We start from the raw sequence: 18,738 nt of genomic DNA on the forward strand, positions 1-18,738 counted from the left end.
TTTATTAAATAATAGGATTTGATATGTAAATATAGTATTTCACCCACAGATTTTTAAATGCTACTGTTTGTTCCCAGTTCTGATATTAAACAGATATAGTTGCTTTATGATCAATAAATGAATCCCGGTGAGTAATGAACCATATATGAAAATCTATGAGAAATATTTTATTAAGTGAAAAGGAAATTTATGCTTTATGTTTCTAGATGTGTGCACATTCATCAAAGTAATACAAATCTCTTCTCAGTCAGAATTTCTGCCCCTAGATTGCTGGGCATCAGTTTTGTCTTAATGACAAATTTAGGTTAGTCAAAAATCACAAAATGTTGTATTTTAAAAATTATCAAAAAATCTAAAGAATTTTCATTATCACAGTTGTATAAGAGGGAGTAACTCTCTGTTGAAAGAAGATGATATGCAAGAGGGTTGTATCTCCTGATTGGATAAATCTTTTTTTCTTTCTTTTTATGATTTTATTGTCCTCTTTAGAGAGTTTAGTTTTTATTCGATTGTGTTGGGATGATATTTGTCTTATAATTTTCATTTACATCTGGGGAGACAGTAGAGTATGTCATATTTTTTTTCTTTATGTGACTCCTCAGTTTTTTGAAAGTTTTTGTATAAGCATATTTTCGTGTCTTTAAAATAGATACTGGTAGTTAAAACTCAACATTGTTATCTATATGACAATGATTACACACCTTGTATTACCTCTCAGAACTAGAAGTTAAAAGGTCACCAAACTAAGAAACATGTGAGTATTTTTAGGGATATCTAGACTAAATAGAAATATGCTGTTTGAATCTTGATTTTAAAAATCTCTTTTGGTTATCTTGAATGGAATTCTTCACAAAATGTACAAACTCATGTCATTTTTTTAAATAAAAAAATAAAGAAATGAGGCATAGGAGAAGAGAATTGCAGACACTGGTACTGATCAGACTTACGGGTACATGCCATAGTTGGTGGGTCCTTCTCAGCTCTGAAGTAACCTTTCTCACACTGACAGACAGAAGTTGCTTCTACATAAGTCAAACTGTGTGGAGGGCACTTGGAGCACTTTACATTTCCAGCAAATGCTTTATAGAATCCAGGCCTGCAAGCTGCAAAACAAGAAAATAAGTTTCATTAATAGAAGCAAGTTTTGGTCATAAGTAAAATCTGTTCCATTAAGTTATAATGCACCTTCTTTCCTTTCCAACCTAGATATATATGCTATTTTGATCATACAATTCTTCACAGTTTTTATTGTGGTATATGGACTTAAAAAAAAAATAAATCTATTCTTGGTATATAATGGGAAATCATTAAAAGAGACAGTTTCCAAATTTACAGACAGTCCTCACTGCTGTTTGAAATCGTTAGCTAGACAACTTCACTAATATCACTAAACAAAAGCACATTATCTATTTTTTATGTAGGTTCCATCTGTTAATAAGAAAGTTCTTATCCACCAAAGCTATTTATATGGTTTCCTTATTTAAGTAATGGAGACTTGCAATGCTTAGTATGTTTACCCTCATAACGCCTTGATGAGACAAGGATGACATCCCTATATATTTATAAATGGGTCTGAATTGCCTGCAGTCCCCTGAGAAGCCTCTGACAGAAGGGCTACATCAGCTGGGTCCTCTGCACCCTGTTGGCCTGAGAGGCTGCTATAACCACCTTCAGAGATGTAGGAAGGAGATGCCGACACCCTCTAGCGCAAACTACTGCAAGCCTGAGGCTACTCTTAATTGTGTCAGGAAACAACCTGGATGGCAGCTTCCCTGGGGACGGGGGATGTTGTGATGGTCAGAGCTCACCACGTTCCCAGTTACTTGGAGCAGGGGTCCTCTGCCGTTCTTAACAGCACAACCTTACATGCCTTTTCACTGGCCTTTAAAGCAGAAACAATTTGTTAAAATAAATCTTATGATGAATCTGCCAGGTTTGCATTCTGAAATATTATTTTAAAACCATCCTCAGACTTCATCACACATGTTTAAACAGAGATTTCTTTCCTTCTGCTGCCAGCTACCACATTTACACATGCCAGTATGTATTGCAGTTACTGTCTTCTGGCTTCCCAATCCGAAAACAGAACTGAAACAAATGAAAGAGCAATCAAACATGTATAGACTGTACAGACTCATATTCCTTCTGACTCCTCCAGCAGTACAATGGAAACCATTGCTAAAAATATCTTTTCAAAGATACATGTGGCTTTTTCTCATTTTGACATATTCAAGACTATTTTCTTTACATTGCTAGAGGAACTAGGCAGTACCTCCTTCTCTTCTAATAAGACAAAATAACAATATTAAAATGAGGTGTTATTTAAAAAGTACCCAAAAGTATGCATTTTATGGATTCACTGTCAGTTCATATTAAGTGAGTTACTAAAAAGTATTAACTCATAGATAACATATACACGGATCAGTTTTGCTTCTGATTCCAAAGGACTTGCTTAATATAAAAGCAGTTTCACTAGTAGCTGAGGGAAAAGGAGTGAGAAGATGGGGCTGAAAAAGATAACAGTCGATTGCCTATCAGAATCCAAGAGCCAATTTTTCAAATGTAATTTTAAGTGCTTAATTTTGACCCAACAGTTTCAGCAGTTCTCTTCCCAGTGTGTTCTTCTCATTTTGCTGAATAGACATTAGGGAGGAATCCTGCCCTGCTGTCACTGACAGAAAAAAAAAAGTATTTCTGGTGTTAGAGATAAGAAGGGTGGGAAAAGCAGGGATTTTCCCCTTGAAAGAAAGCTACTGGTCTGATACAATTGTGATTAGTGAGGGGTAATTTTCTACTGATTGGAAAGACAGCAGGTTTGGTGCATGGAAGAAGGCAGCTTTGTAGATATAGGCTGTAGGCACTGACTCCTCTTAGCTTTGCTGGAAGGAAGGAAGAGAGGAGGTAAAGCAAAATCGGGGAAGGGTGTTACGCTTGCCTGCTCCTTTCTTCTTTTCTCATGCCCAAATCCTGTCCTGGCTTATCTAAGGATGAATATTAAATTCTTGCTTTTAATAGCTACCTTTCATATACGTGGTGTGATACAAAGAAGTTTGTGATTGAAGAGTTGGCAATTCCAGGTTACAGTTTCACTAAAAGCAAAATGAGCGCTCTTTAAAATCCTTATTACTTCTGAAATTCATGTCTGTCAGTTCTGAAATCATTCCTTCCTCCCTGCTGTCCCCCAAATGACAAACCATTTTGGATCAAAAGAAACATATCATTCTCTTTCAAGAGAAATATTTTGTTTAAACTTCAAGCAGTTCACTATTCCAAAATAAAACTCAAGGGGAAGATTCATTTCCAATTTAGAAAAGTAAATGTTTTATTCTGAAATGGTATTCTGTAACGTATTTAAAGCAATTATGGTTTTGATATGGTATGCCTCTTAAAAGAAAGCACATACATACTCATGGAAAAGATGGGGGGAAAAAATAATGGATGAATAAGTAGATAATTTTACTTCTTTTGAAGCCAACCCAAATACATTTATCCATTAAGCCAGGTATGTACCACAAATTCTGAGGCAGAGGAAGTGTCGTGGCTTAACCCCAGCCAGCAACTAAGCACCACGCAGCCGCTTCCCCCTCCCAGTGGGATGGGGAGGAGTAAAAAAAAGTAAAATTTGTGGGTTGAGATAAGAACAGTTTAATAACTAAAGTAAAATAAAATACACTATTAACTACTACTACTAATAATAATATAATAATTGTAATGAAAAGGAATATTACAAAAAAAAAGAAATAACACCCAAGAAAAGACAAGTGATGCACAATGCAATTGCTCACCACCCACTGACCGATGCCCCAGCAGCGATCCACCCCTCCCAGCCAACTCCCCCCTGTTTATATACTGGGCATGACATTCCATGGTATGGAATATCCCTGTGGCTAGTTCAGGTCAGCTGCGCCGGCTCTGCTCCCTCCCAGCTCCTTGCACACCTGCTTGCTGGCAGAGCATGGGAAACTGAAAAATCCTTGGCTTAAGATAAGCACTACTTAGCAACAACAAAAACATCAGTGTGTTATCAACAGTATTCTCACACTAAATCCAAAACACAGCACTGTACCAGCTACTAAGAAGAAAATTAACTCTATCCCAGCCGAAATCAGGACAGGAAGATATCAGGGAAGCTTTTCTATGGATAAGTTTACAAAGCTATTGATAACCCACTCCCCATCCAAATGTAGAATCACACAACCGTGATTATTGGATACTTTCAAATAAAAACCAGCCCTTCATTAACAAGATAAAATAACACGAGCTGAAAACCCCCAAATGATCACAAGCTTGGGATAACTCACCTCTCTGGATAACTCAGTGCTGATTGCCAACATTCAAGGTGAAAGAAAATAAACTGTTACTCTATCAAAATCATGAATAAGCATCACAAGTCTGAAATACAGCACTTCAGCTGCTGTACATATCTAAGCTTAGACTCTGCTAACAAATATTGTGTTTCAGTGGCACAATTAACAAAACAAATTGCTAAATTTACCATTTTCCACAGAAAATTTGCAAGCACTAGAGTTACTACCCAGGTTTTTAAAAGCTCATTTAGGAAATGCCTCAACTGCTGTGATTTCAGAGATATGTCTCCCTCTGAAGAAAAGAAAAAGAATCTCTCTGCCTCTTTGGCCTTAGGTGTCTTTGTGGAGCTTAAGGCTGTATAAGACCACTGTAAGCCAACTGTAGCTCACAGCAATTCCAATTAAAATTTACAGGAAAATTGCACAAAGGAGCCAATGGTATATGCATTCCATTGTAATTTCTGATTTATGCATAACATTTTGTAAAACTGGGGTTTGTAAATGTTCTGCTATGAGATTGCAGATTGCATTATTGCATTTAAATCACTGTGTGTGACTGCAGGTTGTGATATCAAACCATACACAAGCACTAGATGTTGTATTCAACTTTAGAGTCCTAAAGTCACGTGCTATCTAAAATAAGGAATAGGATACGACTCTGTAAAGGGATTAATCAATAGGCTTACTTACATGCTTAATGTTAACCAAGTTCCTCAGATTTTGCCTAGCTTTCTATTATTTCTATTGTTTATTCTTCTGTGGCAGTTTCAGCCACACAAAATTACTTAGTGCACGAACTGCTTGATAGGCAAATCAGAAACTCAGAAACTTCTAACTATAAATGGGTTGTGGTTTTGTATTTGGAGAAGGAAAAAAGCCATCTTTCCCGTGCAAAATCGTACCCTATGTAAATATATTACAAATAAGTTAAAAGTTTGTTCCAGATGTTTATGTATGCAGAAAGTTTCATTTTGTATGGGTTGATAAATCAGTATTTTCAAAGTATTTCTCATAACATTTTCTTTAATCAGCTAATAGTTATTGCATCTACCATTTTCACAAATTATTTGTGCATATGTTAGTCTAAACTAAAATTTAAACTATGAAAAGCTGCCATCTGAAAAAGCTTCTAATGATGCCTATTCAAAAAACCCTAAAGTTTGTTTTTATCTTTGTTACCACAGAGTATTTTTTTCTAACTTCTGTATCACTGGGAGGCATCTTATTTTCCCTAACGTTATCTAACAGAAGTGACTTTGTGAGTTACTAATTATACGAACTGTATGAGATTTGACTTTTGTAAAGCCTGGGGGAAGATAATGTATTGTCTTAACGGTTAAGTAATTAGCAGGGTATCTGAATGAACAATTCAAAGACACTAAAGTTTTCTCCAATGAAACACCAGAGATCATGCAGAGAAGCACTGATAATTTAATTGGCTTCATAAAAGATAACACATCTATAAATGTGCTTTACTACAGCTTTATCAGAATTTGACTATGAGGTTTTTAAACTATAGAAAATTTGTAATTAATATCATTTTCCTTATTTAATGTTAATATATGACACTTAGTTTTGTTTGTATCATACATAGATGCATATGAAGAGAAATTAACACTACGCAAAGCTCTGGTGCACTCTTAAAGATTTGAAAGTGATTCATGGCTTGCTAGCCTCCCAGCATGGGCAGATAGTGGGAGAAGGCATTTATCAAGCAGCTGCAAAACAGTTTAGCACTGTTGATGTTATTTGCAGAGGTACTGAAGCAGACTGGAAAAACTTTAGAGGTGCATTGTACACCTACTGCATAAAATGAGATACAATCTTAGCTGGTCCAAACAGGATGGTACGTGTGTGGTGCAAGATGCTGTGGGAAGCTGCCCTTCCCCATGCATGGCTGCATGGTTGGTCTATGGCTGTTACCACCCCTAAGGGCCCCAAGCACATCCCCCTGCCAGGGCTTTGGCTGTGGAGGCTCGGGACCAGCTCAGAGGCAGTGCAGCTGAGGGCAGCCCCATCCCCCTGGGGCCATGGGGAAAAGCTCCCTGACAGAGTGGTCGTGAGGCCAACCCCTGCCTGTGGGAGCTGCTTTTGGCCGAGGGCTTCGTTCCTGCCCGGGCTACAGCTCTGCCCTGCCTGGCCATAGGCCCTGCCAAGCTCGGCCCACCTGTGGACCAACATCCCAGCCCAGCCCACCACCAAAGGCCCAGGGTAGTGGGACAGGGCCTGCCTGGCCGCCCCCAGGGAGCCCCCGCCACTACCGGCCCCCAGGGAGGTGCCGGCTCCCGTGGTGCCCCAACAACCTAAAACAATAGCTGGATATACATTATAGCAAGTGCAGAGAAAGCCATACTTCACTGAGATCCATCTGGGAAACCGGACATGTTTCCAAACCCAGGGGAAGGCAGCCGAAGGCTGACCTGTGTGTAGGCTGGCAGGCCGCAGGGCCTGGTCTTGCGGCATTATTCAGGCAGTGAGGAGTGAGGGTTTCATCTCGTGCTGGATGGGACAGTATTTTTAAGGATCTTTTGAATTGCTCAGTCCAGTAAATAAGGTCACGGGTCGATTACTACAAAATGCAGTTGTGGGCTCTCTTGCAGAAGAGTCTTTACTGCTCGAGGCTGTCATGGCCATTAAGTTCTTCCCCAGCCTGGAGGGCGCATGATGTATAGACACAAAATCCAGAAAATGCAAACATGGTGGTCATCTTAGAGGTCATAAACCTTGCTGTTTTAAAAAAAAAAAGGAGCATTTTCACTCCTCTGTGGGAGCATGTCATTGTGAAAGGAAGAAGTTCATTCCAGTTTTCAGTTGTTTCAGTTTTACAACATCTGAATTGACGATTATCAAGTTAGTTGAAGTAAGGGGAGTCCAAAGGAAACTTAGGAGCAACTTTGAGGTATGTCTGACACTGTTGGTCTGTGTATGGGAAGACATTTCTCATGAAAATGGGATTTTTATAGCTTGCTGAGAACTCATCAATCAAATTAAAATAGAGACGACTCTGTTGTCATTTACAATGAATGGCAACCATCAGTAGCTGTGGAAGAGGTGTTTTAATCTTTCTGAAACACATAATTTGCTATGCTTTTCCACCTCATACATTTTTTTTAAATTGCTTACTGATACGCATTAATGCTCTATGAGACTGACATCTTTCATATTTGTTATATTCTGTCAATATATAATTATTCCAATTTTAAAGTCCTCTTACCCCTCTGATATCTGATCACTTTATAAAAAGGGCAATCCAATAAGGCCTGTTCTATTCCACCACTGTGCAGAAACAAGGAACTGTAATATTATTTTAACCAATTTATATTTTAGTAAAAATGTCTAGAAAAGAACAAAGAATTATATAGAAAAGAACAAGAGAACAAAAGATGCACATTGTATATTACAAAAGGCAGAATACAATCACAAAGTCAAGATTAGGATATTACAGAATTAGGACAATGAAGCTGTGAGGACACCTTTGATTGTGAGTACTATCTGATTAAGTAATCTAATCTCTTTTCTTTCTTGACACGATCCTTCTTTTATTCAGGTCATGAATGGACACTAAGAAAAGAGACGGGATTCACTTTGGGTCATGTTCAAACTGATAGTGAGACTATGCAGGAGGAGTTGCTAGAAACATGAGGCATGATGAAGAACCCATTGGAGGAAGACCAGCCATGATAGATTATAAATTATGGAACATGCTGGTTAATTGAAACCACAAGAATAAAAGACATCATGTATCAAGAAAGCAAAGCTCTAGTTTGGTTCAGTTCCTACAGATGGTAAGGAGGGGACAACAGACACCCCTAGGAAACTTAGTGACAGAATGACCCAACTTTTGGGGGACAATAGACTGATTTTCCTTTTTTATTTGTGGTAAATTTGATGGATTATATTTCTGTGTGCTTCGACATGCACTTAAATGCATCTGTGTTTGTATGCTCCAGTCAATCTCCTCTCTTGCCAATATCTTCTGCTCTCTGATACATCTATTCTTTGAGGCGGAGAACAGGTAAGAGCATTACTCACCCCCTTGACTTTGGAGAGGAACAAGGGAGAGGAAAGAAAAAGAGGCAGGTATAAGGCTGCTTCCTCAAATATAACTACAAAATGAAGATAGGTAAATGAAATTAATTGGTTCTTTCTCTTTCTGATAATTCTTTTTTTCCCCCAGTGACTTATTTTCTGTCATTCCTATATTTCAATATTCTATTGAGGTTGTTTATTAAAATGATTAGAAGAAATGACAAAAGAGATAATTGGTATATATCAAACAGTATTTTCAGTTCACACCAGTGCAGTTTTTCTCTGTATAAAACATTAGTTGTAATACAATAACTTTAGCAATGATACAGGTCACATACCATGTTTTTAAAGAATCTATGGTTTATCCAAAAAATTCACACAGACAAGGAGAACAGTCAATGATATTAATTTTATCACTGCCTGTTATACTAGGTACAATTCAATAGCTCATCAAAGAGCTGGGATCTGTACTACACAGCACAGGTGAATACTATTCTGCACTTCCTAAGGTGCTTTGTCAGCTACTTCTCAAAGACTTTTAAGTTGGCAACTAAAGACTTTGAATAACAAGAAAGAGAAACACCTTGTTTGGCACTGAGGTGACTCAAATAGCTTTTGCAGTGTGAAAACAAACTATCTTACTGAACTTCGCTTTTCGCATACAAAGCAATAATTACTCAGTGACTTAAGCTGCTTTTCATATTGCTGCTGGAGACTATCATTGCCTAATAATAGAAGGATTTTCAAAGATCTGGGAAGAAGACTGTCTGTCCATATTCTGGCTTCCCCTTAACTTACAGGCAAGACGGAGACAAGTGACAGTGTAGGAATAACACATGTAACTGGTGCTCTTTGTTAATCACAAGCAGAATGCTACTTTCACAGGTTGCCTACACATTGTATTTGTCACCTTATTTATAGATTTTTCCTGTAGGTGTATATTCTGTATTGTTAACCTCTTCTTTAAAAAGTCTTGACTAAGGACTCATTTTGTATTTTCAAAAAAATAAAAAAGAGCATCCTAAACACTTTCATATAGACTAGAATTTAAGAATGTGATTCTAAATGCATAGGTACTACTCAAAGAAAGAGATGAAAAATGTTTTCAATACTGACAAAACTTTGTTTTTCACTTAATTCTTAGAACTAGCTGAATTATTTTTTCTGAAACTAATATAGTAAATGAAATTTACTACTACAACAGGTAGATGGCAGGTAAGAATGTTTCAGCATGAATGAATACAAAATTGGCAAAATTATAAGCAGCTGAAAAGAGGCTCATTTGATTGGAAATATCAAGCACTGAAACTACAGATCAAGACCATATCCATAAAAATAAAAGCTATTCATAATACAGGCTACACTGCTTTACAGAGGGTTTGCAACCTTTTAAAATTACTCCTTAAACACATTTTATAAACTGTACTCATGAGGCAATACAGTTAATTTTTTAGAGAAAGTTGCTATATTGCAACTTACTGCAACTTACTTTGTGTGTGTGTGTTTAGCTGAGATATATCTTCCTAAACGGGGACTCAGAGATGACTGTACATTTTCATTTTGTTAGGTCCTTTTATGTATGCCTGTATAAGCTCCAACAGTGAAAAACAAACTCATGCTAAAATCAAAACAAAAGCAGCTTTCATGCTACTTAGATATGTCTGGAAGAAATCAGTGGTTATCGTCTGACTAGTGAAGATGTGTCAGTGATTTGAGAGAAACATACTTGTCTCTGGCATCTGAGTCAATAAAAAGGCTGCCTAGGTAAAAACCAGAAGCTATTAGAATGGGAAGACTCCAGTTTTTAACTGCAGAGAGACTGCACTACCACATTACTGCAGCGCTGCATTACTGGCATTATCACAAGGAACCAGCATTCAAAAAAACACACAATACCTTTGCAAACTGTGGCTCAAAATTTGCAAGCAGGACCACCAAAGCTGGTTCACTATTTGTAGTGGCAGTGATCTCTGATTCCTCCATGCAATGAAAACCTATGTGCCTAAATGTACTGTAAAGGTACTGTACATGGTCATAAAGACCTCCTGTTAATCGGTAAAGGTGGTAAAGGCAGAATCTAGCCCCTAGTTTCCATAGCTGTTGCTGATGTCTGTCGGCAGTTTCTGGCAGGGAGACTGATGCTGGAAGGTCCTCACCTGGCACGCTGTCTTGAAGTTGTCTCAACAATATGCAAAGCACCAATAATACATAGGCAGGCTGTTATTAGCCACAGAACAAAAATACACTATGGTTATATTTGTGGAATTGGGAAGAACAAAAAGTCAAGATGTCTCACAGAAATGGCATGTGACAAAAATGGCTGGAAGACTGGGGTACTTTATTAGTGATGGAAGAAGAGAGACAAAAACAACAGGATACACCTCCCTGAAGAGGCAAGCAACTATTTTTCGCTGCTTTGTGCTGCTGACTCTGTCATGGAGATTCCTGAAACCTAATAAACTGTTTGAGGTGGGAACTATGCATAGTCAAATGCACTGCTCCATACCCAAATTAGTCTTTATTTCTGTTGATATTTTATGGATAGACCCCATAGAAAATCCACAATTAGACAACCTTCATAAATCTTTACAGGAGATGGTATAAATACTATTTTCTACCCTGCATAATTTTTAAAGGAACATCACTGTGTTTTAGGAAGATAGTGAACAAAAGAAATCAGTCAGGCTAATTAAGGTACACAATAGAAATGGTAATCAAGGAACATGACAGCAGTGAAAAAGAAGGGAAGTAGTTTCCTGCAATATACTAGTGCATACTCCTGGGATCAGGAAGGTCTGCAGAAAAAGAACTGAAGGAAAAGATCATTGCATATCCAAGCAGCCATCTCCAGCACCTCCAGTAACCACCTTTAACTAGAAAAGCAGGAGAAGTGTAACCCTGAGAACACTTCAGGGCAATGCAGTGCTGGAGTAAATGGCAGAAGTTACTCACTGAGTCCCAAAATCTGTCCACAGCAGCTGTAAAAACTCTTCATTTTAACGTATAATCTTAATAATGCATTTTATTACTTTTTAATCATTGTTCCATTATTTCAAAGCTTTATTTTTAAGAAAATGCTTTCTTCATTCCTTGAGTCCTGTCCAGTAAAAAGCTGGTATCTGAGTGACCTGGAACAACAGCAATGCCAAGGAGCATTGTGTACCTATGCAAATCCTGAAAACTGAAATACTAGATAATCAGCTGTAATAGTCAACACCCCAGCATCTTCGCTGCAGGGTATCTCTAGGGCAGAAGAAGTATTCCTCTACTCAGCTGCCCTGGCTTATTTGGGAACTCATAACAGAAAGGACCAAAAAGGAGGAGCATACTTCAGTAGCCAGCACTAGTCAGGAAAGCTCACTGGCCCATGTCAGAATAGTGGGGAGAATGCTTGCATCTCCAGGTAAACTTTAATAACTTCTATTTAACATGTTTAGTTCACTGTAGATGCACAAGCCAAGGCCAAATGGAAGAATTTGTGCACTGTAAAGTGGGTGGAGCGTGTCTACTGCTATGTGATGCATGTTGCAGTGGCACATCCCTCCTTGCATTTTTGAAGAGTACAGATTCTTCCGTAGGTTTCTTTACCACTTCCAAAAATAAAAGGAGGAAACTGTTGCTGCTGTTGTCCTCAGACTAAAGCAATATGGAAATCAAGAAACTCCGTTAGACTGAGGACACCATATCATAATGCACATAGGGAATAGTTTATTTAACATTGCTGGGAGCTGTTCAGCATATGAAATTGCTTTTCATAAAGGAAAGCTGAAACAGTGGTTAGGCTACAGTTGTAGCTGGAAGGGCTTTCTGAGGGGAGGGATAACCCAAGAGTGTGATAAGTTTCTCAACACTGCAGTGAATGCTACAAACGAGAGGTCTGAAAAACAGCAATAAGAAATATTGTTTATTATAACTGCGGAAGGAACCTGTGTTTGCTGGAATTTCTCCATATCACTTCAAAAGGAATTAGTGTCCAACTTGGAAGACCATGAAGGCTTCTGTTTTCACAGAATCATTTACACTCTTAAGTACAGTTGAGAACTCGTACCTTAGAAAACACTGCAAACAGACATGAGACTGCATCAAACATTTCTTTCTGCAAGAGGAAAAAATGGTCTGCAGATATCAGATCCATTTTGTGGCTAATTCCTTTTGCACAGTATCTATGTCTATATCATAAAAGTAAAAGCAGCATTTCTATAAGGAGGTGCTCATTTGTGTATCTTTCATGATCACAATGCATGCAAACCCACAGCAGATGATTGCTCTGCCATGCTGGTGTTCGCATAGGGGCTGAATAAATGGTCAAGCCCATTTAAGATATGGCCTCCTCTTTTTCTTCTTTCTTTCCTTCTATTGTCACAATAATTTTAAAAAGATGAATCTCCTGATTCAGAGTTGCATGGCTAGCTTTGTTGTCTAGTTCAAGTAAGTATCTGTTATATTATTTGTAAGGTTTTCCCCAGTATCATAAATATGTTTAGGTAGTGGCCAATGTGGTGTTGATTTCCAAAAAGATGTTTCTCTATTGGAATGTTAAAAAAGAGCTCTCTGAGAGTGGTGATAACAATTATAAAATCATTATCTCTTGATCTGAGCATAATAACTAAATGCTAGAAAAATACCTCCTCCTATTAGAAAGATTCAAAGTGCTTCCTACCAGATATATGCACAAAATTTAAAGTGCTTTCCTACTAGATATATGTACAAAAATTGTTGATATAGAGAGCAGTTTGTCAATCTTATGATATCCTTTATCAAATGGTACCATATACACATGATTCTTCCTCTCTGTCCCTTCTACTGATACTGTAAACTGATATTTCTCTCTTATCCTCCCCATTTTTTCTTCTGTCCTCCTCCCACTAGCATGAGAAACCTTTCTGTTTTCAACTCTGTATGTATTTTAGGTAGTTCATCATGGATTTCTCTATTCCATGTGCAAGAAGAGACCATTTAAATCTGCAGATACACTTTTCTCTGTCCATAACAAATTAATCTGCTAGCCTGGGTTAATTAATTCCTATGATAGCAATTATTTCATTTGTTTTGCAGGTGCTTTTTTTGGAAGCAGTTTGTCTCAAGCTATAAGGTTTCAACTTTTGACAAGTACCAAAACTTCCAGCCTGCTAGTTGTTGCAATGACGTTTGTTGGCTGGCATTATGTCAGACTGATTTTCTGTGTAATAGTAAGTTACCAGCACACTTCTCAAATAATTAATGGCACTTGGCTTCATGCCTCCGAACACACTCAAGGTGTACACTGAAAGCCTACTAAAGCTCTCCCTGACATGACTTATTACTTTATTACAAAACTGTAGAACAGCTTTCTAGAGAAGGCATACCTTGAAGGAATGTAATATTCTTACAGGCAGTTATTAACAATAAAAATCTGAAGAATAGTGCAGTCACTATTTACAAGGATACCATTTCTCGTTATAGCCTTATTATAAGACTGTAGTTTTTAATGATTTAAGATCTCAGTGCTCATTTTTTGGGTTCACAACTTGCACAAGACCAATTGCTTTTATAATAGATCAGCTAAAGCTATGCAATTCTTTTTTTTCTTCTTTGCGTAACCGTCTTTTTTACACTATTATAATTAGCAAGAAATCATAGCAATGAGAATACAATCTAACCCACTTTAAGAAATACTTTATATCATCCAATTTTTAAAAGGAGGGGCTTAAAAATATGCTCACATTTTTAATTATGGTTACAAAGATTGCACTTTCAAGTATGGATTTGTATGTGCAATTTATTTAAGCCACTGCTTTATTTGCATGAACAAGTCAGCAGTTTGTGCACACAAGCAAAATTACTGTAATCATGGGGTATATATAAATGCCCAGAAACAGATAGGTAATTGTATAGGTGTGCAATTTCTGATGCAAAAAATGCTGAAATGTTCTTATAAAATCGGGCTTTTCGTCTTTAAAACAGAATCCTTTTTGACCTGTTTGTAGAAAAACTCACAAGCTTGATTTTCAAACACACTAAACATGATTAGTGACTCCCAAACTATTTCAGGTCTGATTTACCATATTCAGTAACACTGAAAATGAAGTTCTCATGCTTCTGTGGGAACCAAATACTACTTTCTTTTGTGTTATCTCTGAGTGCTTCCAAGCTCACAGGAAAATAATCTTCTTGGTTATTAAAAATTATTTCAAACACATCTTTGTATCTTCTACTTTACTGTACTAAATATTATGTAATTTTATTCTATCATTATTGTAAGACATGGAGTAACACAATGTGGTACTTCTGAATAAAGTCACATTTCATGTCAGCAACATACACAATATTCAAATACTGACCACCAATGTGGCTGTTAATGTATCACATAAAATGATTTTAATAAAGCTCACCAACTTGCAGCCCACACATTATGCTATGGAATTTCTCCATCCATTTAGATGTCCAGGTTATGTCCATATCTAGTACAAGCAGATGATATTTTAGACTAAAAGAACTGTAGGTTGTGTTTTGTTTCTGCTGTTATTATTTACTACACAAGTGGTGTCTGCCTATAAAATACGGGCACATTTAATGATAGACTTTGCTCTCAGAAATTCACTGGCCATACTGCCATTGATTTTAACACAAAAGATCTTTATTTTTATGTTATCAAATATTACTGTCAATCTTTCAGAAAACTGTTCCTTAATTACAGCTGATGATCAGGGTAAGAGCAACTACATTCATCTGTTGCTCACCTCTGTAACAATTAGTTTTCCTGTGTCTTAGTTCCAGCCAATTTTGCCATGGAAGCAACACACAAAATTCTGTAATGAGTCCATTCAAGCTTTCCTTCTCCTTTCCCTTTCCCCAGCATACATGTAGAACTACTTGCAGTACTTAGCCACAAATTATAACAATTACTGAACTGTATTTACATATGTACAGACACATTTATGACTATCCCCGCTGAATATACTGCATGTTGCTTTCTCTACAGCAGGAATACTGACTGTAGAATAGTGAAAAGCAATGTTTAAGTGAAGCCTTGGATTTATGTAAAAACTGCAACCTTACCCTACCAATGAATGACAGGTAAGCAAACAATACTAAACTGTTTTGTTAGAAACAGTCAATTTAAAAAAAAACAAGAACATGCTTTTAAGTTTTATGTTTGCATAAAGCATAGACTAAAACTTAGAAATTATTATTAGTAGTATATGCAATGGCAGAGAGTAGTGTAGATAGTGTAGACAGATGAATAGTAACAGTAACAATAGAAGAAATTACAAAATACAGACTTTTGTTCAATAAGTCTTTGTCAGCTCAGTCATGTATTTGAATGATCCGTACAGGGGGTGCATGCATTTCTCTTTTGGTATTCCTGTTTTTATATATATATCAAATGAAATGGAGAGAAGTCAGCAGACAAATTGCCCAGTAGTCTTGACATCAACATTCTTGTAATTTTTTTATTTCATAACCAAACATTGCCAACTTCTCCAAACCCATCACCACTGCTGCATTTGGATTTATATGAATTTCAATATATAGCCAATGCCTTGGTAACCCAAGGGAAAGCTCTGAATACTGTCTCAAATATTCCTCCATTGGCCTTATAAGACAGGAATAACTAACTTTCCTATGGTGATGCAAATCCAACTCCATTTTAATAAAACAGAAATCATGAAGGTGCCCTTTAGCAGAACAGGGTTTCTAATTTGTGTTTCACCAAAGTAGTTATGTGGGATATATCTTCAATCCTTGTGTCTAGAATATTTCACATGATTGATGACAAGTATCAGAGTTAAGTATTTCTACTGAACATATGAAGATATTTCACAGGAATCTCACAGAGATGAACCATGAATTTAATATGAATTCTCAAATAACCATATGATGTGAAAAATGCTCCCTCCCACAAGACTTCTGGTACGGATAGAGAAATTTGAGCATAAGAACAAAGGTAAGTATTACTATTAAAACATACTCATTCTGCATAAAATCTGAATGTTTCCCAGGTTTGCTGAAGAAGTATCGGAGTAGCTTATTTCTAGTTTTCAACTATATTGGATGCACACTACAGTGTTAAGTGCTTTCCAAAGGAAGTAAAAATCATTATCCCCATCCTCAAAAAATCCCAACCAAAACTTTAAGCTTAGAGAGCTCAATGTGACTTATTCAAGGTCTTCTAGCAACCTCGTAGCAGAGACAAGGTCACTCAGCTAATTATCCTGACTACAGGTCCACGGCCCTCACGAGTCACAGGCCAGGTAGGGCTGTAGATAGTTAAATGAGGAGCCAAACACCACAGAACAGTAACCAGCACCAACAGGTCAGCCTACAACGGAATTTACTTTTTTCTTTTTTTTTTCCAGTTTGACACTTCTCCACAGCTGCAAACATACAATCAGACATATATTTGGCATAAAATTGACCTTCTAACTACAGATTGTTTAGCTTAAAGTTTCTTTTTTAAGTTACTGGCATCAGTCAACTAGGATTGTGTAACTATGGTATCCTGCTATTTTTAAATATGTAAATTCACATGGCAGTCAGTTTTAATTCTGAAAACAAAATGTTTAAATTTGGTAATATGCATATGTGTTATTGGTAACATTTCAGGGCAATCATACATTTAAAAAAAACCTGGCAACAAATTTTATACATAGAATTTTAAATATTTAACAGATGATCAGACATATCTGGAATAATCCCTAAACCAAAAGAAAAATAAGATCAAAATTAGGATTACATAGCCTACAACACTGACAACTACTGATGCTGCATCCCCATTTCTCATCAGATTGTGAATTTAATTCTAGTGAAGTTTAACTCCATTTCAGCTTTTAAATACTCATTAAGAAGTGTGCAGGACCGTTAGTTTTGGAGTTCATAAATATCTGCTACTCAAACTGGGGTGTAGACACATGACAGGAAGCAAGAGAGCTACCACTCACTCACTGAACTGTGGACCCTGGTTGTGTCTTAGCCTATAGCAGTTAACGTTACATTTATTTATTTTGCAATTGGGGATGGCAGATTGCTTGTATGCGGTCAATTTTCACCTTTCTTTTTTTTTCACTTATATTCATATTTATCATACTGTGAACAAAATGACTGGGAGACAAAGGTCAGGGCCTGCAATTCTGATAGTAAATGAGATACTACTGCTATCATTGTTCAGTATTTTGAACTGTAAAACTCAGCGATCTGTATTCATCAAAAGAGTAACAACAGACTGTACCATTTGGCATATTTCTTTGATATTCTACTGGTTTTATTTAATAGACTCATTTTTTGATAGAAAACTGGAGAGGGACAAACAGCCGGCTCTGTTAACAAACTCAGCCACAATACTGTAACTTACACTTGCCATCTACATTTTCAATTAATACATAAAATCACAAATATGCATGTCATATAATGTTTAGTTTTAGAAAAATATGTAAGTATTTGTCACCCTTTTGGCACAGCATTTAGAGAGTAGTTTAGTTATAACTTAGTTATTTTAATTGCACTGTATGGTCATTGGTAACTATCACTATGTTAATCTACTCTGTATTCCTGCATAATAGATAAATTTTAGCTTTGCTTAGCAATTTCCAGATCTATTTCAAATATCATGTATTTTAGAGTGACACCATGGATCACTCATTCACTTCCTTACTGGTTTCATTCTAAGAATTTGAAATTTTTCTTGTCTACCATGATGATCTTACCTCTCAAGCTGGTTTTCCCAGCCTTTCCTTCTGTGGTTATTCCAGAATCTGCTTTCTTCCTCTACTCATTCTGTTTTTATGAGTATTGGGGCATAATACCCCGTATATATTCTCTACTGAAATTTTTTAATGAATGCACAAAAAAAATACATTCATTGTATTTGGGAATTTAAAAAAATGTTTTTCTGTTGCTTTGTTTCAAAATACTATCTTGTGCCTTTTCTACCTTTCTTTTCAATTTCTTCTAGCTGTATTCTGTGTTAGTATGAATTATTATCAGTGCTGTTTAAGGCTAGGACTCTGAGTTCCCAATTTGAAAAGGTCCCATAAGACAGCAGCTGTTCTCTGTATTTTTATACCAAAAAAAAATATAGTTATGTGATTACTCAGTGAAAGCATGTGTGCATCTTGGTCAGGTGCTATGAGAGTCAAAACAGGATAAGTGCTTTGTTCCCTGGGAAGTATAAAATAGACCAGACTTTGATCCCATTGCATCTTACAGTATCTGGAGCTCTGGGTGAGACTGGAGTCTTCATCATGCTACACGTACTACGGATAGGGATTGTTTCTGCTCCTCACAATTTGTATACATTTTCTGAGATAAAATTAATTTGAAAACTTGGAGAACCCAAAAATCAAAATGGAGATCTTTCCATTTGATGATGCATAATGCCATTTATGTGATACAAGAACTTTTTTTGTTATGAAATGTAAACATT

At 36.7% G+C, this 18,738-nt stretch overlaps 1 protein-coding gene across 2 annotated transcripts in view; it reads right to left on the reverse strand.

The window, feature by feature from the left end:
- The window catches only part of EPHA6 (EPH receptor A6), a 513,048-nt gene that overhangs the window by 245,693 nt on the left and 248,617 nt on the right, over window positions 1-18,738 (reverse strand). For both annotated transcript variants that reach the window (XM_050915616.1, XM_050915617.1), the window contains one exon: window positions 948-1,103. In XM_050915616.1, coding sequence (XP_050771573.1) covers window positions 948-1,103 — 156 coding nt within the window. The remainder of the gene's footprint in view (window positions 1-947; window positions 1,104-18,738) is intronic.

The sequence above is a fragment of the Gymnogyps californianus genome, chromosome 1 (genome assembly GCF_018139145.2).
Source record: "Gymnogyps californianus isolate 813 chromosome 1, ASM1813914v2, whole genome shotgun sequence".
Lineage (NCBI taxonomy): Eukaryota > Metazoa > Chordata > Aves > Accipitriformes > Cathartidae > Gymnogyps > Gymnogyps californianus.